The sequence below is a fragment of the Mus caroli genome, chromosome 4 (genome assembly GCF_900094665.2).
Source record: "Mus caroli chromosome 4, CAROLI_EIJ_v1.1, whole genome shotgun sequence".
NCBI lineage: Eukaryota > Metazoa > Chordata > Mammalia > Rodentia > Muridae > Mus > Mus caroli.
The window spans coordinates 98,854,050-98,881,001 of NC_034573.1; the positions used below are offsets into that span (position 1 = coordinate 98,854,050).

Here is a 26,952-nt window from a genome sequence, read left to right on the forward strand (position 1 = left end):
AAGGGAAGGAAAGGAAAGGAAAGGAAAGGAAAGGAAAGGAAAGGAAAGGAAAGGAAAGGAAAGGAAAGGAAAGGAAAGGAAAGGAAAGGAAAGGAAAGAGGAAAAGTTTAAAGTAGTAAATTCTAAAGCAAATGGAGCAAATGCTCCAAGTAAAAGCAGATTTCAAGTGGCCCTGGAAATGGTAAGATCTGACACTGATCGTACTGTAAACAGTAAGACCCGAGGCTCTCCACTTCTCAGAGAACTGGGAAGGACACTGCCTTAGTGGACACTCACTACCATAACTGCCAGTGTATTGGTGAAGCCTCAGCTACATGGTCCTCAGGCCAAGCATCTGCAGGGTCATACTGTTGTTGGTTCGTGGTGGCCCTGGGAGTTGCAGTTTCCTGTAAGTTTGGTGTGGCTGAACCAAGAAAGAAGGTATATGCAGATTTCTACAGAAAATACGATTCTGTGAAAGATTTTGAAGAGACGAGGAAGGCTAGTATCAAAATGCAAGGTGATTTTTGAATGTAAAGAATTCTTTGGATTGAGTTCCATAAACGTTCACCACTGAGCTGTGTGCCTGAACTATGAAACATGAATATGTGGGCTAAGAGCCGGGCGGTGGTGGCGCACACCTTTGATCCCAGCACTTGGGAGGCAGAGGCAGGAGGATTTCTGAGTTCGAGGCCAGCCTGGTCTACAGAGTGAGTTCCAGAACAGCCAGGGCTATATAGAGAAACCCTGTTTCAAAAATAATAATAATAATAATAATTAATAATAATAATAATAATAATAATAATAATAATATGTGGGTTAAGAAGTAGTCTCTTTCAATAAACAGTTAACAATTAGAACAAAACCAAAAGTGAGACCTGGGGTTGGCAGACAAGGAAAGGAAGGAGAAGATATAAGGAAGAGTCCTCCACCTCCTATGCAGGGAGGTCTGGGCCAGCGAAGCCCAGGAATACAGAGCTCCCAATACCGTGTCTCAAGCAGTGACTCCAACTTCATCCCCACAGCCCACAGGCCCCTCTCTCAGGCTCTGTCTTTCCTGAGGTGGCCTCAGAAGGAGTGCCTCAGTCAGTACTGCGTCTTCACTGCTCAAGTCTCAGACCATGGAGCTCTGGGTAGTCAGTCACCTGACCCAGCGGAAGAAACAACAGAGAAAGTTCTGGATCCCACGTATGAGATATAGGGGCTTCACGCTTGGCAAACCCTTTCCTACTCTCCAGGCAGAAGCAAGGACATGCCTGGCAGCCCCTCTGATGAGAGAGAGACCTGTTGTCCTATCTCTGTCTGTCTCCCTAGTCAGAAGTGTGCTCCAGTGCTTGGCACACCTGCACTTGTGAAAAAGAATGGGGGTTGGGGGGCTGGCAAGGTGGCTCAGCGGGTAAGAGCACTGACTGCTCTTCCGAAGGTCCTGAGTTCAAATTCCAGCAACCACATGGTGGCTCACAACCACCTGTAATGGGATCTGATGCCCTCTTGTGGCACAGCTGAAGACAGCTACAGTGTACTTATATATAATAATAATAAATCTTTGGGTGGAAGCGAGTGGAATTGATTGACCAGAGCGAGCAGAGGTCCTAAAACTTCAATTCCCAACAACCACATGAAGGCTCACAGCCATCTGTTCAGCTACAGTGTACCCATATACATAAAACAAATAAATAAATAAATCTTAAAAAAAAAAAAAAAGAATGGGGGTGGGGTTCCAGTTCTCCTGGCCAATTGTGGCTGTCAGCTGTGGTCAGTCACAGTGTGTTATCATAGCTCCTAAGTGCTGCATACTCTCTGAAGTGCTTCGCATGTATAAATCTAGTTCTATTCCAACAACAGACTTGTGGGGCAGGTACTCTTTGCCATCATGTCACAGACAAGGAAACTGAGGCTGGAGTCAAAGGCAAAGCCCAACTGCAGTCCCAGGGGCCTGGTCGGGAACTTGTTCCTGGGAGCTATACACATGGCTCCCAGGGTCTCCTAGGACAAGAGGAGGCTAAAGCCCGGGTCCTTGGGAGCAGCAGCACAAAGTGTTCACACGACAGGGACAGGTATGAGCCTAGTTCAGCTCACAGTGGGATGAGGGCACAGCTGGCTGGTGGGCCACAGTCTCTCATAAAGGTCCTGCAGCTAACCTGCTGACTTCAAAAGATCCAGGGTAACTCATTCAAAGCCCATGACTACTAGGATGATAGAGACAAGCTGGGCCTCTCTAACCCAGAACTGCTGTGCCTCCCAGAGATGCAGCCTCTTCCAAGAATCCCTGAGTACTTGGGAGGCAGAGGCAGGCAGATCTGTGAGTTCAAAGCCAGTCTGATCTACAGTTTTAGGATGGACAGGGTTACACAGAGAACCCTGTCTCAAGAAAGAGGAAGAGGAGGAGGGAGAGGAGGAAGGAGAAAGAAAGAAAGAAAGAAAGAAAGAAAGAAAGAAAGAAAGAAAGAAAGAAAGAAAGAAAGAAAGAAAGAAAGAAAGGAATACAAAAAAAAGAAAGGAAGGAAGGAAAGAAGGACGGACAGGAAGAGTCCCTGGGCAGCAGGCACAGTGCAGGACCGTGTAGGAGAGGAGGAGGGCAGACCTAGGAACTCTTGGCCTGGGTGGGAGTCCACACCAGACAGCTGTCCATCTTTCAGGCTCTCAAAGGCAGCCTGAAGGCTGCTACACTTGAAGCAGCAGGTCCTGTTGCCATGGAAACCACTGCCAAAGGCGGCCCCAGCCTGGCTGTGCACCCAGAGCCTGCATGGATGTTGATGCAGGTGGCTGGATTTCTGGGTGTGGTTGCTCAAAGAAGAGGGAAGGTAGGTTCTGTTTTCCCACATTATTCACAGGGAGAGAAACTCGTAGAACATTCTAGACCAGTGATCTCAACCTTCCTAATGTTGTAAACCTTTAATACAGTTCCTCATATTATAGTGACCCCCAACCACAAAATTATCTCATTGCTACTTCATAACTGTAATTTTGCTACTGTTATGAAATGTCATGTAAATATCTGATATGCAGGACATCTGTTATTTGACCCCTGTTAGAGAGTTGGTGGAACCCCAAAGGGGTCATGACCCACGGGTGAGAACAGCTGTTCTAGACAGAAGCCCTGAGAAAGCTGAGGAAATGCAGGAGGCAGGATGCAGAGGATAGGTGGGAAAACAAAAGAAGCCCCCGTGGGGAACACAGCAAAGACCCATATGCCCACACGGTGTCCTGAATTACCACATCCTTGATCACACAGGATGCTTACCAGGAATGCAGAGATCAGGGATCATGGCCCATCTCACAGATGAAGAAACCAAGAACAGCTAAGCCCAGGCCAGTAGTCAGCACTTGGGATCCAGACTCTCCTGCTCCTCTGCTTCAATCCTGAGACACACACACACACACACACACACACACACACACACACGCGCAGTGCTGGAGTGTGGCCATCCCTTCAGACTCCATAATGTCTAAAGACAGGACTAATGACATTGTGGCTCTTTTTGTTCATTCATTCATTCAATCAATCAATCAATCAATCAATCAATCATTTGACAAGCACCTCTTCTGCATACTGGGCCCTAAGTCAAATGCCAAGGACACAAGATGCATTGAGCCTATATACAGTAAGACCTCAGTCAAAAGACAAACAGGAGCAGACTTAAGTACAAATCCCATCCTGTCCCCCAGACACTATGATTTCAAAGAAAGGCCCTTCCTTCCCTGAGCCAAGCCCTAGATCTAAGATTCTGGGTTCTAGCCTGAGTTCTGACCTGCCTAGTTTCCAGTGAAAAGCCATGAGGGTCACCACCCTGTGAAACAGAAATGCCACAGGCTGAGTGCCTGCCTGAGGCAAGCAGAGGAACTTATTCCTATGTCCCCCTACTCTGCAAAAAGAAGTGTGCAGAACCCCAGGCTAATGCCCAGGCCACAGGATCAGGTCCTCCAATTGCTATTGCATAAATGTCTCAGACTCTACTCTCTCCTTGAGCTCCATGGTAATCTGCTCACTCTCAGAGCCAAGATGGGCAGCCAGCCAGCAGGAGGCAGGAATGTGTACAGCCAGGAAAGCTTTAGCCAATGGGGACACTAGAGCATGGCCACTCCTCCCAAGACTGCAGAAGCCTGGGATGAAGTCAGAGCCAGGCAAGCAGGGCCAAGACAGCTGACAGGGAGGGAGGGCGGGCATGTGGAGGTCAGAGCCAGGCCTTCCCTGACTGCAGCTATGCCAGACACTGGCCCCAGGTCACCCCAAACCTGGCCAGATTTTAGTCCTGACCCCAGCTGACCATGCCATGGACTTGGTTTCCATCCTCCTGGCCTGTGTCGCCCCACTGGGTCAGAGCAGAAGAGACCACATTGCCCAAACCCTCTACAGTGAGATTTGAGACACTAAGGGAAAGGCTGCCCAGTGATACCCAGATGAGGAGCCAATAGAAACCTTCAGGAGCCAGGGTTGCTGCTAAGCAACCTAACAGCTTCCCCTCTATTTCCTCCATGGTCCAAGTAGCCAAGTCTTGGTGATCTCAACTCCTTCAGTCCTGCCCACCATCTGCCCACTCTGGACCCTGTATGTCTAACTGTACATGTTTCCACAGTCTGACCTCAGGCCTCCACACTCTACTGGCCATTCTCAGACGCCACTAAAAGCCCACAGCCACTTGCTATGCCTTGCCTTCCAGGGAGACCTCATAACGTCCCTGCCACAGGTCTTCTTGTGGCACTCTGCCCTTCCTAAAGAGCAGGCCTCACCGGGCACATTCCTCACTCAAGAATATCGGATGCAGAGAGAAGACAGGAGACAGATGCTGTTGGGTGCCTGAAGGCCAAGCCAAGGGAGTTCCTTTTAGTCCTGAAAAGTCCTGCAGAAAGGAACGCCCTACAGTTAGTGGGGACAGGAAACCCAGAGTTTATGGGCCCATTCTGCAGTAGCAGTCCTACAGCAAGGGACTATCCTGGAGGGAGTCACTGGCTTAGGAGCCCTTGAAGTAACTCATCATGAAACAAGTGGTGGGGTCCCTTGGCTTAGGCTCGAGTGCAGTTATATAATGAACCTGTACAATCTCAGGCAAGCTGTTCAACCTCCGTTTCCTTGCCCATAGAAAGAGGATCGATCCTAAGCCAGGCCTGGTGACACACACCTCTGATCCTATCACTGGGAGGCAGAAGCAGACAAATCTCTATGAGTTCAAGGCCAACCTGGTTTACATAGCATGTTCCAGGGCATCCAAGTCTACATAGAGAGACCCTGTCTCAAAACAACAACAACAAAGATTATAATTCCTGCCTCCAAGGGTTATCAAAGGAATGGCACTAAGGAGATCAAGCATGAAACACCCCTGGCATCCTCCATCCATGGAGCACATTTGTTGAGCACTTATTTTTAGCACTATGAAACTAAGTCAGACGCTGTCCTTTCTACCACGAAGATAGCAGGGCCACAGGGCAACCCAGGGCAGGGGTTAGGAGACTGTTATCATCCGCCTCCAGGAGGGAGGCTGGGAGAATCTGAAACACCAGTGATCTGTGGTCCCCTGAACCACAAGACAGAGCTTCAATCCCTGACAGTCTACAGTCAAGAGTTCTTCCCTGCCCTCCCCTCCCCCATCCTGTCTCTGCCAAGGCCCCATGGAGAGCTATAAGGGCATCCCACAAGGAGGTGGGAAGAGAGCCCTCTGGCCCACCCTGGGAGCCACAGGCAGGTCCCATGAAAGGCCTCATTGTCTGAAACCGGCAGCACTGAGCCATGTAATGATGTTGCCTAAACTGGATACTGTCCTCACAAAGGAGGCCATGGCCCCAGCCTCTCAGAGATCCCAGCTACACACACACACACACACAGAGAGAGAGAGAGAGAGAGAGAGAGAGAGAGAGAGAGAGGCATGCACATACATACCCCACAGAACACAGATTGAGAGCAAGAATGCAAACAAATCAAGTTAAGAAACCAGGTCTGGGAAGGGTAGTGAAGTTAACCAGTGCTTTTTGGTCAAGTATTTCCTCCATGCCAGCTTAAGTGTCAGGGCCTGAGTTAGATGTTTCCATATTGTCATTATCTTCCCTGCACAGCATCCACCTCTACTGACAAACAAAGCACGGAGGAGAAAAGGCACACGGCTTCTGCGTGGTGGCATTTCAGTCATCCCAAGCCCACCAGCAAAGGACCATGGGTAGCTCTCCCCAGCATTTCTGCAAGCCCTAGATGTAAAAAGGGCAGAAACTCAGAGAAGTGAAGAAAATGACCTCCAAGTCACACAGTCAGTGACAGATGAAGGAACAAAGCCTCGGGCCCTGGGTCCCCCACGAGAGGCTGACAGGAGCTGATTGGACTGCTACATGTGCAGGCACTGGGTTTGCCTTACTTCTGAGCTCTCACTGGGTTTCTTGGGGTGGAGAGGGGGAGAAAGACCTGAACTCAATATGGAGAAGAAGGAAAGGAAGGCTAGGTTAGGGACAAGCACTCTTTGCCCCTCCGAGCCCAGCTTCAGGTGCTGTCTCCAGCCCTGCCACTTGGCCTCCTGGAGCTGAATATAAATGCTTCTCCCGGCACATCAACCCCATGAGACCTGAGCGGGTCACTCTCATCTCAGTTTCTATATATGCCAAATGCCTAAGGCTAGTGAGCCCACTGGGATAGCTAATCTCAAAATCACAGGGAGGAGCTGGACATGGTGGTGTAGGCCTGTGATTCCAGCACTTTTGAGGCTGCTCTAGCAGGGAAATGACAAATTAGAGGCCAGCCTGGGATACACAGAGACACGGTGGTGGTCTGAATGAGAATGGCCCCGTAAGCTTATATATTTGAATGTCTGTCCTGCGTAGTCATATTCCGCCCCCACCCACCCACAGTTGGTAGAACTATTTGGGAAGGACTAGGAGGTGTGGCCTTACTGGAGGAGGAAGTGTATCATTGGGGGTGGGCTTTGAGGTTTGAAAAGACTTCCCGCCATTCCACTAGTGCTCTCTTCTCTCTGCCTTCTACTTGCACGTAGGATGTAAGCGCCCAGCTACCTCTGCAGTGCTGTGCCTTCCTGACTGCTGTGATGGTTCACATCATGATGGTCAAGGACTCTCTCTCTGAAGCTGCAAGCATAGCCCTCAGTTAAAAGATGTCTTGAGTTCAATTTCCAGCAACCACATGGTGGCTCACAACCATCTGTAATGGGATCCTATGCCCTCTTCTGGTGTGTCTGAAGACAGCATACAGTGTACTCACATACATTAAATATTTTTTTTAAGATGCTCTGGACATGTTTTTGTTTTTTGTTACTGCAACAGAAAAGTAAGTTAGACAGACACTGTCTCAGAAAACAATGAAATCATGGGAAATAAATAAGCACTGGCCAGGCTATGGAGACGGCCCCTTAGTGTCCAGGCAGCAACACAGAAGGCTTGAACACCTGTGAAAGGTATCACCTCAGAAAAGAAAGTTGAATAGAGGGTCTGGAGACATTGGTCAGTAGTGAGGAGTGTGATGGTCTTGCAGAAGGCCAGAGCTCCATTCCCAGCATCACTTCAGAAGGCTCACAATTGCCTGTAACTTCTGCTCCAGAGATTCTGACCCCCTCCCCTGACCTCCATGAGCAGTCACATATGCACAAACCTACATGTGCACATAAAATACTTTTAAAAATTAAACAGAAACACCTCATGTCTGAGCCCTTATCCTCCTAGGGTAGTCCCTTTTTTTTTTAATTTTTAAAGAAATCAAAATAGGTCCTCAAAATATACAGGTATAGCAGCTTCTAGTTCAGTTAGAGACCCTGTCTCAAATATGGTAGAAAACAATATAAGGAAGACACACAGCATTGACTTCTGCCCCCAGCCACCTGCACACAGACACAAGGAACCCATGTAGATGCACACTCACGCATACAGCCGGAGGACCAGAAGGCAGAGCGTGCCACCATGACACCTGACACGTGGAGGAAGCCCTAGGGACAGGGATCATCGGCTCCATGGCCTCACTTTCTCACGTTTCAAATGGCCCTTGGCCAAACTGTCTTCAAGACTTTCCAGCCCGGAAAGGCTCCCTGCAGGAAGAACTGCCTTAAAGGCCTCCAAGGCACAGCCACCTCCCCTCAGCACTGTTCTCCATGATGACACCATTATTTAACTATGGGAATGTTAAAGAAAAAAGACACACAGGGCAGGAATCCTCTCTCAACTTGGTACCCATGTGGCCTTAGAAGCAAGTCTGGCTTGTTGGAAAGCAAATTTGAGAGTTTGTTCAGTGGGTCCTCCCCATTCCAGTTTAACGCCACAGCAGGAAGAAGGCAGAGCATACGCCCCTGCTCCCTCATTCTAGAACCCAACAGAACATCATCTGCCTCCCTCCACCCCAAGGATAAAAATAACCTTGTCTGCAATCTGATGCCTGCCATCAGCCAGTCACCAGAACTGCCCGGGGCCCACCAAGGAGCTGGCAGCAGACCAGATCAAGCACAGGGATATCATCTAAATGCAATCCCACGCATGCATCGCCTGACCCATGGACAAAAACGGGAAGAGCATTCACTGACAAAATGTACTAGCGCCCAGAGAGGTCCAACATGGGGTTCAGGGAGCTCGGCTCTGTGTCAGAGAGGCAGGACGGAGGCCATGCCTCCTGCTTGACTACCTGCAGCCTTTGTTCTAGCATCTTGATGCCGAGAAGGGCTTAGAAATTAATTACATCCATTGGGAAGTATCAGTGGTGAAACAGAAGCAAAGAAAGTCTCTGTCCCAGATCTTAAACGAGTGAGCAAAGCCAGGAGTTTTGGGGGCAAGTCATTACAGGGTTATTTCCTCTGAACTGAACTTCTCAAAGAAGCCGCCTCTATATGGAAGGTCCTGAATGTGGCTGGACCGTCGGCTGACTTGAACACTGTGACTGTGGAGAGATGGAATAAACCTGTATTTGTCTCTTAGGTATTGAGACAAAGTCTCTCTTTGTAGCTCAGGCTGGCCTCACACTCATGACCCTCCTCCTGTCTCAGTGCTGGGATTACAGTATGTCCAGAGCCTTTCCCAAAGCCATTCACAATCATCTCCTTATGTGACCCAACATCCTCACGACTACCAGGAAACTTCCTGGGATACGCAACTAACCTAGCAGACCGATAGCCTTCACTCTTTCACCAACCCCAAAGCTAAAACTACAGCAAGTAACCTGTCTGCAGACGGAAGCCCACCCTCTGCCTTAGCCCACCGACCTGAAGTCTCCTGGGACGTTACGGCAAATTTAGACATACCTGCCTCCATCTCCATCCAAGGTGTTTTGAGGATTAACACATTTCTGAAACCATGAGCACCAGCCTAACAGTGAGATGCCATGGTGGAAGAGACTGGAGGGCAAGGAGTAGCTGGTTAGCTAGCACGGAGCCCAGCAGCTCATCTTCTGCTTGGGGAAACAGGAATGTGGAGAAGAGAGGTTCTGGAGTCTGTAGATGGCTTTTGAGTCTAGTCCAATCTATCTCTGAGGGGCCCAGGCAGCTCTCTTCCCTTCTGTCCACTTAGATATTCTTTTGCTCAACCGCCACCTGGCAACCCAATAATTCGGTTTCCTTGTTTGTAAAGTGAGACTCTAAAGACTTAGCACGGCTGACCTGAGGTGTAAATGAAGGGACGTAGCCAAAGGACTTTGCCAATCACAGTGGCTCTGACCTCCGTCTGAGCAAGGGCAGTCCATCAGACTGGGTCAGCCTACCAAGTCTAAGCCGGCTGCCATCCCAGAGTCAGGGTCCAGATGAAAGACAGACAAGGCAAGAAGTAACATGGGAAATGCTGTCACACCCAGGGGCACAGGGGTCATGTGACCAGGATGCAGCTTTCCCCTGACAGCATGCCCGCTCCGACTTCTCTGTATTGCTTGGACATTAGACCCACCATGTACCTGAACTTAACAACCTGTACAATGTGAGCAAGTATTTCACCCTCTCAGAGCTCAGAGTCCTCAGTTCATGGAGCTGAAAGAGGTAAATGGGCACGGAAGTTGAGAATAGCTACCCTCCTTTGAAGACATTTGGGTTGGTTTTTTTTTTGTTTGTTTGTTTGTTTGTTTTTTGAGATGGGAATTTCATTCTGAGCCCAGGCTGACCTCAAACTTACCATATAGCCCAGGCTGGTAAATGTTCTCCACGTGCCGGTATTGCAGACTCCGCCCACCATGCCAGCTGCGTTTACTTCTTTAATCTTCACACAGCCCTAATAGCTGGGTGTCCCATTCCCATTTTACAGATGGGAACGCAGAGGCTCAAGAAGAGTAAACAGCTTACACCTACACACATAGGATCACCCAGCTGATAAGGACAGAACTGAGACCTAGGTCCACACTTGTGTAGCTCAGAATCCAAGGCTGCTTGACCATTTTGAAGTACTACCGCCTGTCTAGCAGACAGGATAGTCATTTATGTCTCTGGGCATTTGATCCCACCACAGGTAGGCCAAGCCAGCAGCCACATCTCTATTCTGGTTTCCTGAGACTCCTCCTCATGTCCCTTCAAGCCCTCTTGCAGGGTGAGCGATGGTATCAGGACCTGGATCAAAACTGTCTGAAACACGCTGGTCCACCACCAAGGAGGAAAATGCTAGAAAGGACTTTGTCTATCTAGCCAGACTGCTCGGGAACAGTATTGAGATCACCACACCTTCCAGCAGCAGCTGGCTACCTGCGCTTGCTTGCCCACTCCCTTCTGCAAACCCTTCTCCTATCCAGTCCTTCATCTCCCACCCTCTGCCTCTATGCCTCACTGCCGGCCTGGCCTACTGCATTAGACTGTTTGCCACTGCCCACCCCACCCCCCACCTGACCCCCCACCCCACCCCCAGTCACCAGAAGGCCTAGAGAGCAACTAGAATGTTTTGATCACAAGCAGTCTAGCCCCAGTGTGATCTTACCCTCCCTGTGCCACACCCAGCCCCAAACCCCCAGTGACATGCAGTGATCCCTCCATGCTGAGCCCTCACACTGAGGTCGGGTCTGCCACTCAGGGGTCTGTGAAGGAAAGACCTGGCTTCTCCCCATCAGAACCCTTCACACCCTCCCCACCACATGGCTAAGAATGCAGCCTGTCCCTGCCTCTGGGTTACCATGGCAACAGGAAGCCAGGCAGTGGGCCCAGGCCCTGCTATCCTGCAAGCCACCTCATTTACCCTGGAGCTGGGCACAGCAGCCATAGATAGCACTATTCCTTCTGGAGAGGAAACAAGAACAAGTGGGAAGGGGGAGAAAAAAAAGAGAGAGAGAGAGAAATCAGCTACAGAGAGAGAAGGGGAAACAAAACAATCAGAGAGAGAAAAGACAAGACACAGGGAGGAGGGAAGGAGAACAGAAAAGAAATGTCAGAGGGAGAAAGAAATGGGCTGGGAGGGAACAAAACAAGCACATGCATGGGGGTGGGGAGAGGGGGAGGGGAGACAGGAAAGGGGCCCCTCCTGATCCACACTCCACACCACACATTCCTGGGCCTGAGCTGCTCACAGCTTTTGAGACTCTGGGCAGCTAAGACTTCCTGCCCCAGGAAGCTGGCAGCCTGGCTGGGCCCCCTCCAGCTGCTCTCTGGGCCCTCTAGCCTCTACCCTGCTGAAGGATGGTGTCCAGGCCTTCCCCCAGCAAGTGGGGCCCCTTCTCCCACCCCACGGGGATCCTCAAACCCTCCTGCCACTCTGTCCTCTCCACCCCCACCCCACCAGCCTCCTTTAGCTCAAACCAGCTTAGTTCTTCTCTGTGTTTAAAAAGCCATTCCTAAGAAGGCTTGCAGAACAGTGGAAGCAGGACTCATGATTTACCAACTGAATACATCTTGTCACTTGTCACTTCTCACTTGGTCAGGCCCTGGAAGAGGCCTAAGCGTCCTCTCTGCAGGTAGAAGATGCTGATCAGGATCAGGCAACCCATGGCAGAGGCTGGAACGGGCACTGCAGCCCAGGCAGCTCTGCGGGGGCTCACTCCTTATACCCCAGGTTCTTCTCCGAGCCTTCAGCTCAGGGGAGTTGATGGACTATAAAAGAGCCCTGACCTGACCTGGCCTCACAGCACCAACATTACTCCCTCCACTGTGTGAAAGGGACCTGAGCCAAGAGAAAAGCTTGCTGAAAAAGCCAAGAAAAGTAGAAAGAAAAGAAAGACAAAGTTTGGGGTGATCGGCAAGAGATCTGTGGCCAAGCCCCACAGGGTCTTGGTACTCTAGATGTGACCCTGCCTCTGGTTTGCTAGAGAACCCTGAGCATAACTTAAGCTACTCTGGACCTCAGTCTTCACAACTATAAAATGGGAACATGAGCGTCACAGAAAGGAGTCCGAGTGCTTAGACCAGGACCTGACCCACAGGAAGTGACCCAAACTGCTGTGCTTTGTGTTGTCCAAAAGCTAAGGCACTTCAGAAAGATACGGGTCCCAGGGGTATGTGACATCTATGGAGAACAAAGGGCCAGGTGGCCTGTGCAGAAAATGCTTTGAAGGCAGCTGGGACCTGTGACAAAAACATTCACATTTCTTTCCATTACTGCCAGTTGAACACGAAGCTCTCTTCTATATTAGGGTTTCACTTAAACTGAGAATCATGGCTGGGCAGGACAGTCTGTGGTCCTCTGCAGGCACCCTGCACTTGAGGACTGCCAGAATGCCATGCTACTCAAGGTTCCAGACCTCAGGAAGGAAACAGACTCTTGGAATTACTAGAAAGCAGCTGGAAGGGTCGGTGGCAACAAGGTGGGCACCAGGAGGAGCCCCTGGGCCACGAATAAACCATCTTCAATAAATTGCTTTTGTTCAAGGCCAAACATCATCAGGGCCCAGTGAGAACCTGGAGATTGAGCCCGGAGGGGTTTCCCACGGTGCCCGTGGAGACTGAACCTGGACCAGTTCCGTAGAGCCCCATGCTGCACCAAATGGCAGCAATGAGGATGGGCCTGGTCATTGGCAGGCTGACAAAAAAAGCGAAGCAGGGGACCCTGCATCCAGTGTCTGTCACTGTCACTGTCACTGTCCCCTGGGTTTAAATTGATTATGGGCTGAGCCGGTTCTACCTTAATAGCTGTTTATGTGAAAACAGCCTCATGATTTCATCCATCCACAAACTCAACTGTGGCAACTCCTACTGTAACCAAAGTGTAGCGCTGTGGTGGCTGAGGCTTGCTGCCCCAGTACGGCGGGGGAGGGGAGGAGAGGAAGGAATGACTCAGTGCGGAGGAGGCAGCCCCAGGCTGGGGTTTTGCTTGAGGCCCAACCCTGTGAGCAAGAAACCAGAAGGAATGTGTCAGACCCTCAGAAAGGACAGATAACCGGAGGGAGATCAGGGAGGGCACCGACTATTGGTGGCCTGGGCTGGATCTCTGAGGGCTGGTCAGAAACCAGGCCTGGAGCATTCCAAGTAAGGCAAATAGGTAGAAAGAACAACTGTTCAGATCACTGAGGTTCATCTCTGTTAAAACTCCCATTCATTTCTTCAGGGCGATGGGACCATCTCATCTCTCACGACATGTAAAAAGAAGACAAGGCCATTTAAAGAAGGAAAGAAAACACAGAGCATCGAGGGGTGTGGCCCGGTGGGTGGCATGCTTGCCTAATATTCAGAAAGCCCTGGGTTTGAGCCCCACCACTGCATGAAACGGTTGTGGTATTATCCCAACATTTGGAAGATGGAGGCAGGAGGATCAGAAATTCAAGGTCCATCCCAGCTACAAAGCAAGTTTAAGGCCAGCCTAGGCTACATGAGACCCTGTCTCAAAAAGAAAAGAAGGGCTGGCGAGATGGCTCAGTGGTTAAGAGTGCCGACTGCTCTTCCGAAGGTCCTGAATTCAAATCCCAGCAACCACATGGTGGCTCACAACCATCCTTAACGAAATCTGATGCCCTCTTCTGGAGTATCTGAGGACAGCTCCAGTGTACTTACATATAATAAATAAATACATAAATAAATAAACAAATACATAAATACATAAAATTTAAAAAGAAAAGAAAACGAAATATGATGGAGGGAAAAGGTACTTTCCTAATCTGAGGCAGTAGTGTGTGGGAGGGTTCCTGTGGGGAACTGGCTAATGTATGAATGAATGAGAGGGTGCAATTAGGAAAGACATGGGAGGGGTGTGGTTCTAAGGAGAGAGAATGCAAAGCCCCAAGAGGATTGGTGTGACTATCAGAGGGCAGTAGGTAAGAAGTCAGGAGGGTAGCCTGGTCCACATGGCCCAAGGCTGGGCAGATCCCCAGAGTGCAGATTTGACTCAAGTGCTAGAGTCTGTAAGTGGCGGGAGACGGGACCTGCCTTTCAGATCTCTCCATGTTGGACTTGCGTGCTTGTGTGTCCTCTTGGATGAGGAGAGGCAAGGAGAGTCCTCAGAGCTCCTATGCTGCTAGCTGGGAGAAATGGCACTTGGGCAGGGCCTGGTCAAAGTGTTGGCCGGCCAAGGGCAGATTTCAGAGGTCCAGCTAGCTGCAGTACTGCAAGTGGGGGCGGGGGGAGCTTGAGGTGAGGGAGAAGTGTTAGTACCCAATTAGGGGAGGGGGGGGGAATGAGCGAGGTAAGGACCAAGCACTTTCCAGCTATTGTTAAACATTCACTGAATGTACCACAGTTCTGATACGCACCCCTCTGTTGAAAAGGGGGCTACACACCTGCAAAACAAACCAGCAAAAAACAACCACCAGCACGTGGGGGCATCTGAAAGGCACAGGGCTCTACACCTGTAGTAGGTTAAAGGGTACTAGAGCCTCGTGGCTCCTCTCAAGACTCAAGAGAAGGAGGAGTCTAATCCTCTCCCCTGAGTCTGAATCACCTTCAGTGACATTTCAACCAATGCCTGCAACCCCAGGTCTCGGGACGGGACGTTTTGCTGCATCCCCTAGGCCTCCCCTCTGGGGGACCTAGCTGCCAGGTAAGAAATCTAACTCTCCTGAGACTGTCACGTGGATGCTCTGAATGACATTCCCAGCTAAGCCCAACCTTGCAGCCTTGCCCACAACAATGCCAGTGAAGCCATACTAGACCCTAGGCAAGCTCACTCACTAGCTAACCACCACCCATAACCTCTACCTGGGCCCCGCAGGCCAGATGAATTGCACTGCAGAGCTCTGCCCAGCCTTGCCCAAATTTCCAACCCACAAATTACAATGCATCACAAACTGATGGGTTTGCTAAGCCATGGAGTTTCAGGGTGGTTTGCATTGCAATCCTAGTAACGACAGCAGATGCGGTCTCGGGAGAGACTTGCAGACAGGGACACACATACTCCCACATAAGGAGTAGATATGAAAGAGAAGTCTGAAAAAGACCCAGGGCGCCATCAACCTGGTGTAGGGAGAGTCCCAGACGGCTCCCGGACACACGAGGCAGCATGAAGGCAGATGGGAAAGAAGCTAACTGAGAGGAGGAGAAGGGGTCCAGTCAGAATGATTTAGAAAAAAGATGAGAGCCAGCCAAGTGGAAACTGGTACCACACAAGAAGTCACTGGTAGGTGAACTGGGACGGGAATGGCTTTGCTTTCATGGAGACTGGGAAGTACTGGTGTTAGTTCATCTGCAGAGGAGTATGGCAGGTGAAGGGTCCCCCCAGAGCCAAAGAGCTGCCCACGTGATGGATACCTAGCATCTAAGAAGTACTCGGGCACAAGCTCAGAGATCCTCTTAAGAAATCTGCTGTCATGGGCTGGAGAGGTAGCTCAGCGGGTACTGACTGCTCTTCTGAAGGTCCTAAGTTCAATTCCCAGCAACCACGCGGTGGCTCACAATCATCTGTAATGGGATCTGACGCCCTCTTCTGGTGTGCCTGAAGACAGCTACAGTGTATTTCATGTAATAAATAAAAATCTTTGGGCCAGAGCAAGCGGGGCTGAAGCAGGAAGGAAGGGAGGAAGAAGGGAAGAAGGGAGGGAGGGAGGGAGGGAGGAAGGGAGGAAAGAAAGAAAAATCTTCTGTCTGGCGTGAGCCTACTGTGTGCTTCTTTATCCTCAGCTCTACTCAGTAACAGGTAACGGTGATCCAAACTGAACACATGAGGGAAAGGAAACATGAACAGGAGAGAAAGAACATGCCCACACCATGACTGACCAGTAAAGGGCAAAGGGAAGGTCACCCAACGCAGGTGTTGCAAAAGGAACTCTGAGGATCAGGTCCCCAGCACATGGCACTGCAGAGACTCTCCACAGTTGCCTTTTGGGTCCCAGCCAGAGCTGCTATAACCAGTGGGTCCCTCCTGGGCTTGAAAACTCTTTCCAGATAAAGATATCCAAACTGCCATGTCATGACTGCACACTCCCCATCCAAAGGGCCAAGACACCAGGCTCAAACTCCATTGTCAAGTGAGACACACCTTCTCAGCCTTGCCTGCCTGCAAGCCTTACTTTTATCTTCAAAGCAGGAGGGCTGGACTAGGCTGACTCAGAGGGCTTGGGGGGGCGGGGGGGGGGCTCTGGGATGCCATAGAAAAGCAACTGGGGCTTTCCCACCACACCTGGCTCCTTTAAAGATGGTCCCTCCCCTTGGCCCACAGTCATTAAACCTTTGGCTCACCACTTGCTCTCTTTTGAACAGAAAATTATTACATTGTGTTTATTTGTGTGTATTGGGGGTAGGGTGTGAGGCATGCCCGTGTGAAGGTCAGAGGACAACTTGTAAGAGTCAGTTCTCAATTCCCGCCCCCCCCCCTTCTGGCACGTGGACCGCAGGGATGGAACTCAGGTCACAGAGCTTAGCAGCAAGCACCTTTACCCATTGAGTCCTACCACTTACTCTTTTAAAATGCGCCTTCTCCATCATGGAAACATCAGATGATATGAAGCAGCTCAGTTACAGGGACCCTGGGGACCCCATATTCCCAGTGATAGGAAGGACACTGAGTCTGGAAGAGAGCTAGCAAAGAACCAGCCAGAGGGGTAGGGAGCCAGCCCAGTGGATAAGAGCACTTGCTGCTCAATCATGAGTTTAACCAGTATTCACATGAAAAGCCAGCTATGGCCGTGTGGACCTGTAAGTCCATCAATGTGATGAGGGTGGGGGGTGGGAGGTGCAGTTCTGGCTGCTGGTCTAGCAGCAGGTTCAGTGTCTCAAGGGAAGAAGTAGAGTGACAGAGCAGGATATTTGATGTCCTCCTCTGGCCTCCGCCAGTGTGCACTGCTCACACGTGTGTGCAAGACACATGTAAACAAAGAAAAGAACCAATCAGAATTTCTCACCTACACACAATACATATCACACATATACACACAGTTACACACATATATAAATACATACCTACACATACATTCACATACATATGTATGTACACACCACACACTCACACATACACAACCACATATACATACATATACACAATCACATACACAGGTACACACATATATACACACACAGACAGACAGACACACACACACACACACATACACTTGCGTGCACACAAACACTCTCTCTCACACACACACACACACACCTCACAGGGTATGTTAGGAAGAACAAGATGCTAGTCTGGTCTCTTCAGGCCTCATAAGGGATCTGAAGGAAGTGAGGAGCCACCTGACTTTGGGAAGCCAGGGCTGCCTTATGGAGGCCCATGGGGAGCTCCCCCTTCAGGCCTCTGACCCAGGCTAGACCACACCCTAGGGTGGATCACAGCCTGTTCTCAAGTCACAGATAGGACAAGGCCAAGGAGTGGAGAGAGAGATGTGAGAATGGACCCACAGGTCCCCAGTGAGCAGGTGGAACAAAGGTCTCATCTGGGCCCCCAGTCTGGGGCTGGTTCCCTAGGTCTCTGAAGAGCCAAGGTGAGGTTCATACAGAACTTTTCTAACTGTGAAGGGAATGTCCACATGAAGAGGCAAGAAGTACCCTAAGAAAGTCAACAGTAATGCCCTCCTATAAGCAAGTTCTTGGGAGTTGGAGGCACAATGATCAGGAGTTCAAGGACAGCCTCGGCCACATAGTTCGAGGCCAAGAGGTCTCAAATACAGAGCAGGGATAAGAGTGGAGGGCGGGTGAGAGCAGACCAGCAGACAACAGTTCTACCGTCTGGCAGCCCTTACGGTCATTCTACTGGAGTTCAGTACGCAATCATAAATCCTGACAGGGACAGGTTTCCCTCCAGCACTGGACTAAAGCTAAAGCTGGGTTGTCTACAGAACATCCCGAAGCTGAGGCCCTACTTTTCTCCCTCCCAGCGACAGCCCTGCCCACTGAGGACTGCCTCGAGTAGCATTCATTGATGAATTTATGACCCACTGATGGTGACTAAGGCTCCCGAGGAAGCTCCTGGAAAGATACCTATATAATATGGAAGGGGGCCAGAAAGCCAGTCCTCAGGGGGTCACACACCATTTCCTTGTCAGACAGGCTCTTTCCTAGCCCTCCACAAGTGCCTCCTTCCCTAGAGAAACTTACAGGCTAAGCCAAATGTCACCTACTCCAAGAAGCCTACCTGGACCCCTCTTGAGTGATGAGGGCCACCTCAGCCTTCCTCGGCCACAGTCTAGCCACGATGTCTTTATCAGTTTATACCTACCTGAATTGTCCCATCAGCCTAGGGGCCCTAGAGGACAGGTCTGGCCTGGCTCATGCCAATGTCCCCAAAGTCTGGTCCTTTTCATCATTGTCATGACTCTAATGTCATCATCTACCTGCAGAGAAGCTACTCCTGGAATGGCAGGGACACACATACAGGCCTGTGGCCAGGGGACTGGCAGAGGACCCAGCTGGCTGTGCCATCTGTCCTGCAGTCACAGGGCAGAGCATGCCTAAGACAAAGATGTCAGGCTCAGCCAGGTCAGCCTAGGACATGGTAAGAAGCCACAGCACCCGGGGTCCTGCCCAGCTGGAGCTGCGGTCAGGCAAGATTATTATTTTTTAACTTATTTGTCTTTATGTGCCTGGGTGCTTTGCCTGCATGTACATCTGGAGCTGTGCCCGATGTCCGTGGAGCCAGAAGAGGGCGCTGGATTCCCTGGAACTGAAGTTACAGGCAGTTTTTAGCTACTATGTGGGTTGCTGGGAATACAACCTGCATCCTCTGGAAAGTAACAAGTGCTCCCCCCCCACACACCCCCCAACCCCCCACCCCCCCACCACCACGTTTTTATTAGGTATTTAAGTCCTCTATACCCCCCCCCCAAACAAGTGCTTTTTAACTACTGAGCCTTCTCTCCAGCCCCTGGACAAGATGGTTTAATCCTCTAACTAGTTCAAAGTGATGTAAACCCAGGGCCTTGACTCTCTCATCTGTAAAGCCAGTTGAACACCGCAGCCTCACAAAGCACTTAGGGATTTAAATACACAGGACATTTAGCAGAGGCTCAGCAGATACCATCATCTTATCATCTCACCTGACCGACAAGCCCTGTCACTGAACCACAGAGGAAACCCACAGACAGATGAGAAACGGGACATGATTATTTACCACGGCCAGTGACATGCAAGTTCTGTGGCCTACCCCAAAGAGGCCTGCAGACGTGGAATCTGGCTCACGGAGCAGGCTGCAGCCTACACAGGCCAAGTGAGTTGGTGCCTCTGAGGCTGATCTCTGGACCCTTTCACTCTCCAGCAAAGTAGCCGGCAGCTCTCCCAAGGCTCTAAGAGGCAACATAGTTGCACTACAGCCCTAGGCACAGATGAGTGGTACAGAATCTGTCGTGTGCTGTGGGGTCAGCTCAGACAGCCTGGGTCCCCCCCACCTACACTCTGTGTACAAGGAATGACAGCAAGTCCACTCACTGGGGTTGCCTCCATAGTCAAAATGAAGCTGAATATGGCCCCAGGCTAGCAACTGCCCAAGCCCAGGCACCTCCTTCAGTGCCTCATGAGCTCCTGGATGGTCCTAACACAACTTCCTGTTGAGACAGGAAGGTAACTGGGACCCCTGGGGGCCAGCCAATCAATGAAGACAAGGTACTAAGCCAAGGAACCACGGTGGCACATGATAAGATCCTGTTTCAAAGATTGGAATAACTAAAAAATAAACTAAGCCAAGGGATCAGAGAACCCCCAGAAAGCTCACAGAAAATAGCCACAATGCTCCAGACACCGACCCAGACTCAAGGCCACTGCCGTGGCTTCAACCTCAGCCAACTGGCAGCTGGCTCAGGCCACTCTACACTCTGAGAGTCTATTCAGCAGCTCAGATGCCTGGCACTCCTCTGCTTTAAATCCTACAAGAGAACACTTCCCTCTGCCCGGATGAGCCTCCCTGAGACCCACCCCCTCAGCCTCCAGGCCCCTGCTCAGATACCACCTAGCCAGGACCCCGAACCCATCCTCTCAGTCCCTGCTCCCCAGAGAGCCTGAGTTTAAAGCCCTTCAGTGCCACTTGACAATTGTGTGGCCTCTGGAAGGTGACTTAACCTCTCTGGTTTTGTTTCATCCTTTTTTTTTTTTTTTTCTTTTTTAGTGGGTTTGGTTTGGTTCTTCGAGACAGGGTTTCTCTGTGTAGTTCTGGCTGTCCTGAAACTTGCTCTGTAGTCCAGACTGGCCTCAAACTCACAGCTCCACCTGCCTCTGCCTCCTGAGTGCTGGGATTAAAGGCGTGCAGCAGCCACCGCCCAGCCCCCAATGCATTTTTAATATAGGGCACAAGAGCATTCTCTGCTTCAGAGCTCTAAGGACTGAGTTCATGCATGCTCAGACCCAGGCAGCACTTATTATTACTGATATTCACAGCATTCATGCCAGCTTCCATTGTCGTGGTTTGCCTGCCTTTACAGTCTCTCTATTAGCTCAGCCGCTGGGATCTATGCTGTCACAAGCGAGCATACTCCAGGACTTGCCCTACACAGATATGCCAATCCCTAGGAAACACCCACATAGGGAACAAAAGAACTGGGCATAACATTCTAAGGGGCATTGTCTGGAGCCAAGGAGGATGGGGAGTCAAAGGGAAGGTGATGGCTGAGCTGGGTTTGTAAGGATAAATCCAAATCATCAAACAGACTGAGAACACTCTGGGTGTCTGCCCATGGCTAAGGCTGGGGTTCATATGTGGCTCCCGAGAAAGCTGTTAATGGTTGAGCCTCAATTTTCCTGCAGAGCGAGCCTTCTAGGGCCACCACAAGCTCTTCCAGCCCTTGGGGTCAGCCATTTTGAGCTCTTGTTGTATGACAGGCATTAATTAGCATTTTCTATTGGTAGGCCTCCCCTCCCACACCTGAAGCACCCCTGCCACACAGTGAGGACAACCATCAGAGTGCCACCACACAGTCAGGACCACCATCAGAGTGGTTTGCCAACTCCTCACATTCAGACTCAAGGTTGGGGTACTTTCTAGGATCACCTACACACAGGGACTCAGGGACAAACAAGGGACAAACACCTGGCCTAAAGTTACACAGTGAGCAATAGGGTGAAAAAAATTTTTTTCCTGTGTATGTTTGCATGTGTTTTATATGAGTGTGTAGAACATGTGAACATGCAGGTGTGTATGCCCATGCGCATGTCTGAGATCGTCTCTATTTTATTGCTTTGAGACAGGATCTCTTACTGAACTAGAAGCTCACTATTTTCTCTAGGCTGGAATCCTAGCCAGTCCCTAGGACCTGCCTGTCCCTACCCTTCAAGGCTGGGATTACAGGCTCACACAGCTATGCCAAGCTCTTTGAATAGGTGCTCGGAATTTGAACTCGTATCTTCTTGTTTGTACATTGCATCTCTACCCACTGAGCCAACTTCCCAGACCTGGAAATGAGACCCTAACGTGATAGCACACTCCCGTGACTCAGGAAGCTGAAGCAGGAGGATCAGGAGTTCAAGACCATCCCGAGCTACAGAGTGAGAATATCTCAAAACAACAGAAAGGCAAGATTCTAATCCATGGGCTACTTCCCAAACCTCAGTGTAGTCTGGGCTGGGGAGGATGAAGTATGGAGAGGGCCCTCCAGCTATCCTAAGATTCGGATAAGTGGTGGGTCGTAAGAAGGTCTGCAGCAGCACCCAGGCCAATGAGCAGAGCACAGATGCATGCTGCTGGCTCCAGTCTCCATCAGCTTGACATTAGCACCTGAGCAAGGAGTCTCAGGCGAATGGGGCCAAATAGCTCATCAACAGTTGTGTACTCAAAACAGTCCCCAAGCACCATTGGTAGCTGATCTGGACCAGGCTAGAACTGATGATTAGACGTTCAAAGTCATCTTTGGCAACATCTTCATCAATTGAGGCCAGCCTGGGTTACACGAGACCCTGTCTCAAATAAAAATAGTTCAGTCCCCCCAAAAAAGAAAATGCCCCCAAACTCTCCTTTTTTTTTCCATAGGAGCAAAGGAAATTAAAATAGACGCTACGGAAAGTCAAGATGTGCCAACCAGGCATAAGTTCAAAGATGGTGATCAGTATCATTTTTAACTAATGTGAAGTCCCTGGGGCCCTTGGGGCATAGTTTCCACATCCAACACGCGGCTCCATCACCATAGGCTGGATGCTAGCTGAGTTTGAGTCAGGACTCGGAGTTGGAATGTTGCTCACCAGCCTTTGCCTGGCTAAGCCTGGTGTCCAGAAAGCTCTAGAACCAGAACTATTGAGTTCAAATCCCAGCTCTGCCACTTTCTGCCTCTGTAACCCTAGACAGGCCACTGACCCCTCTGAGCCTGAGTTATTCCTCATCCGGGACAAGTGTGGCGAGACAGAAGTAGAGTGGGGAACGTACTGGTTACATTTCTTATGCTATAGCCAAGTACCTAACAAAGCGGCTGAAGGAAATACGGGCTCGTTTTAGCTCACAGTTTGAGGAAACACAGTCTACAAGGCAAGGAAATGATGGTGTCAGGTGGTCACACTGTGTCTACAGACAGGAAGCCTAGAGAGACAATGCTGGTACCGAGATACATGCTCTTTTTTCTCTTTTTATGGGGTCCAGGCCATAGGAATCTGCTATCCACACTCAGTGTGGGTTTCCCTCCTCACTTGAACCTCTATGGAAACCATCTCACAGACATACCCAGATCCTGAACTCAGACAATCTGACAGCAAAGACAGCTGACAGCCATCACAAGGTTGATAAAGTGGACCTGCCTCACTGAACTGAGGATGTTAACATGGGCACACTCAGAGCATGCTCTGTGGCAAAGTCAGAGCGTGGACATACTCTATCCTGGGCTCGGGGGACAGAAGCAAGAGGCCCAGTAGCTCAGATTCCATCCTGGACATGGCAGAGAAACTGCCTGTCCACATTCATTCCCTAGGTATCCCCTGGCCTCTGACCAGGACTAGGTATACCAAGCACAGCTTGTAAAGTTTACTGGGGTAGAAGAGAGAGACACACAACCAAATCTTCCATCCTAGGGAGAGCGGGGCTCACAAAGACAGCACAGTGTCATAAGAAATCTAGGAAGGCTTTCCAGAGGAGGCAGCATCCCAGCTGAATCCGAGGGCCAAGAAGGAAACCGCCAAAGAGACGGCAGGCTGACGGAGGTGCAAGGGAGGCCAAGGTCACTGGTGGTCACTGGTGGAAGGTACAGAATGTATGGCAGCTAGAGAGAGCCAAGGTGGAACACTAAGACAGAAAAAACAATCCCTACATTGCTGCTGTGAACACAGAGGGAGGATGGTGGGGTGTGGAGAGAGCTGGGCAAGCCTGCCACTGAGATGGGGACCTGCCAGGTAAGACTGAACGGGTGGGCACACACCACAGCTAGCTTTTCAGAGATAACCTCTAGTTGGGTAGCAGATGGAAGGAGCTGGGTGAGATCCTAAAAGTACAAAGAGCCCGGGCTGGGCAAGGATGCCGCTCAGGGGAAAGGACAGGTGAGATGTGTATTTAGCCAGGGCACTTTTTTAAAAGGCCTTTTCTGTACCGACCTCAGTTGGCAGATACTCTTGCCCAGCACTGGCGGTACAGCCTGTCCCAAGCCCTTCTCCAGGCACCAGGCCAAAGGCCCCCCAATGAGCCACTGTGCACTTGGGTGTTTCTGGGACCTCAGCACGTATCTCAACTCCAAAGTCCCAGTTAGGAGGTTCCAGGAAAAAAAAATACTCTCGAAGGTCATAGCATAGGACATTTTCCACATGGCCTCTCCCTCACAGGCTGTGTTCTTACTCTCCTGTTCTCGCCTTGTACACACACCCTCACGTCGTAAATTCTGTCAAGGCCGTAGCCTTGGAGTCCTGAGCGGGAGAAGTGATGAGGCCCAGAGCTCAGATGGCAGCAGGATTGTGCCCAGGACCCAGGGAGACACACACACACACACAGCAGCAGCAGCTGAATTGTAACAAGACATACACACAGCAGCAGCAGCAGCAGCAGTATTATGCACAGAACACACACATACACACTCAACCAAACAGAATGCCAGAACTTGCTACAGAAGATTCCATTCCACCTCACCACAAACTGCCAGCCGGAGGGAGTCTACTGTCCCGGGGCTCTTTGGGGAGACTACTAGTTATAACTTAAGACTACTAGTTATAACTTCCATGGGTTCTGCGATATCTCCTTCTAAAGAAGACTACAGACAGATCCCGACTAAAGATGCAGATCCTGACTTTAGAGGAAAGCATCTACTTTCTGGGCCCCCACACCAGGAGACCCATTGGTCTCCCAGGCCACCCTAACCCACAGTCCATACCCTTCGTAAGTGGTTGCCCACATTCTGAATCATTGCTGCTCCGTTTGCTGGGTTGCCAGGCTGTGGGGGGGTCTGTAGGCTCCTAAAGGGCTGCTGGTCACCTGAGCCCCGGGACGGCCAGCAAGTCCAAAAGCAGCCGGCTTCTCCTGGCTCCTCCTCCTAAGGTCCCCGCCCTCCGGAGCCAGCTGTTAATATCTCCGCCCCATGTCCTGGCCTCTCCTCAATCCGCCCTCTAGAGGGCCCCCCCTCCAACCCCAGCACAGAAAGCTCCCTAGCACCTGCCAACTGGGCCACAGTCACGTGGGGCCTGGTGCCCACCTACTGGCACCACCGGACTCTATGTCTCTAGACTCAGGCAAATGCCAGCCCCCACTCCAGCCCCCTACCCATGTCCTTGCCTAACAGAATGGAAATCCCAGAGCTCCCGTTCTCTTGCCAGGGAGTCCATCCGTCCACAAGAGGGCAGGCTGGAGTGTAGCAGGATGCCAGGGAGCTGCCAAGGCCTCCTAGAGAGACACCAGACCCACTTGCCAGGGTTTCACCTTCCAGAGTGCTACCCCACTGGCTCCTGGGCCCAGGTTGTTCGCATCCAGCAACTGCTGAACAGAGTTTGTACACGGGGCCCTGGCAGCCACTTCATTATAAGCAGGTAATTCTTGTAAATGAGGCACCTGTCAAAGTACACCCAGTATGCCACGTGGTACTCAGCACCCATGGCCATCAACGAGTGAAAGTCCTCCAGGACTTTCCCTGTCCTCTGTCACTTCTGCAAGAGGTTTGAGGCAGACGACTGGACACACTCTGGTCAGGACTAAAAAAGTCAAAGGGAATAGGTGACCAGATGGCTGAGGACAAGTCCCGGAGCACCAGACCCCTGCTGTGACTCAGGCTTCCTGCTGATCCTCTTTCTACATTTCAGGGATGATCCCTGGGGCTGGAAAGGGATGTATCCAAGGCTCCATGGCCTCTATGGAGCAGATGGGAACAGATCAGCAGACATGGACAAACTGAAACCCCAAGGTGGAAAAGGCATACTGTGTGGAAGTCGTCTAGACATCCCAGTCCTTACCATAAACCCAGAGCCACATTCACCTCCTCCTGCCACACAGCACACAGTGGGCTGGGGTTGCTTAGACATCAGAGAGGACTTCCAGCGAGGCTGATCCAGGAGCACACAACAGAGAACAAGAGCTTTCTGCCGAGATTCCTGCTCCTCACGGAGCTACGACCTGTCTGAACTGGTTCCCGTGAGCCCTCAGCAGTTCTGACCATCTGTTGCTTCAGAGATGTTGCCACTGGCATCTCCCTCTCCTTCCCACTCACCTGAGCCCCAAGGGCATCTCCCTCATCCTTGGTTCTGACCCCAATACCCAGACCACAGCCCTATATGCAAATGTCTGTCCTAGGTCCTAGAATAACCCAAACTTCAGCCTGCATCAGGTCCCCAGAGGGTAACATCTATGGTGCTGAATCTCACCCAGGTTTTTTATTTTCTTTTTAATTTTATATGTGTGGGTGTTTCTTCCCTCGTATGTGTCTATGTACCACTTTTGTGTGCCCTTAGAAGTCAGAAGAGGAGATCAGGTCTCTTTGACCTGGAGTTACAGATGGTTGTGAGCAGTCTTGTGGGTGCTGGAAATTGAAGCCTGCTCCTCTGAAAGAGCAGCCAGTGCTCTTAACTGCTGAGTCGTCTTTCTAGCCCCCATACGCCAAGGTTTTTGTTTCAGAGAACAGAGAAGTTAGGCCCAAGAACTTGCCTATCGAACAAAATCCCTAGAGATTCTGCTGGGCCATTGAGATGGACCAATGGCACTTTAGAGTGGGAACACTGTAATGAGGCCCAGAGTCTGGACAGTCTGCCATCAAAGCAGCAGCAGCTGAAATGCCACCATCTCCAGGAAGTCCTCCTTGGCCTCCCCCTAGTAGTAGGCATAAGAGCATCCACCAGTGTCCACACACTTTACAGCCCTGTATCTCTCTGTGTGCTGGAGCTTGAAGACATAGTGTATGGAAGACGATGTCCCCTGTCTAGTGCTTTTTCTCTTATGTCAATGTCCCCTTTTTACCTCAAGTAAGCCAGCAGTGGAAATGGAACAGACTCATCAGAACACCCTGCCTCTCAAAATGAGCACCTTGAACATTGTAGATGTTCAGTGAGCATCTAGAAAAAGAGGAATGGAGGGATGTGACATACAAAAGGGTGAGGGGATACTGAGGGGAAGTACATGCCTAAATGAATGCATGCAGGAATACTGTCATCCTCTGAGGCCCCCAGCCTCTGGGGCCCTGGAGTGTGGCCGGGCTGATTAAAGGAAGCTCTGAGATAGAGGCGGGGGTGGGGCATCAGTGAAGGGAGGGGCCAAGAAAAAGAGTAGTGACACCAGCAGAAGAGGAAACGGAGGTGACAGCATTCAGAGCCAGGCCCTCACGATCCAAACCCCACCCTTTGTGGACAAAAAGCCGGTAAAGAACCGCAAGGCGAAGAA

General features: G+C 50.7%; 1 protein-coding gene across 2 annotated transcripts in view; it reads right to left on the bottom strand.

The window, feature by feature from the left end:
* Positions 1-26,952, bottom strand: part of Acot11 (acyl-CoA thioesterase 11) — a 57,689-nt gene that overhangs the window by 30,142 nt on the left and 595 nt on the right. The window contains exon 1 of one of the 2 annotated variants that reach the window (XM_021160094.2): positions 24,467-24,620. The exons of the other annotated variant lie outside the window; for it this stretch is intronic. Within the exon in view, the coding sequence (XP_021015753.1) occupies positions 24,467-24,499 (33 nt within the window). The 5' untranslated portion in view covers positions 24,500-24,620. Of the gene's footprint in view, positions 1-24,466; positions 24,621-26,952 lie in introns of those variants that run through there. 2 annotated transcript variants of the gene reach the window in all.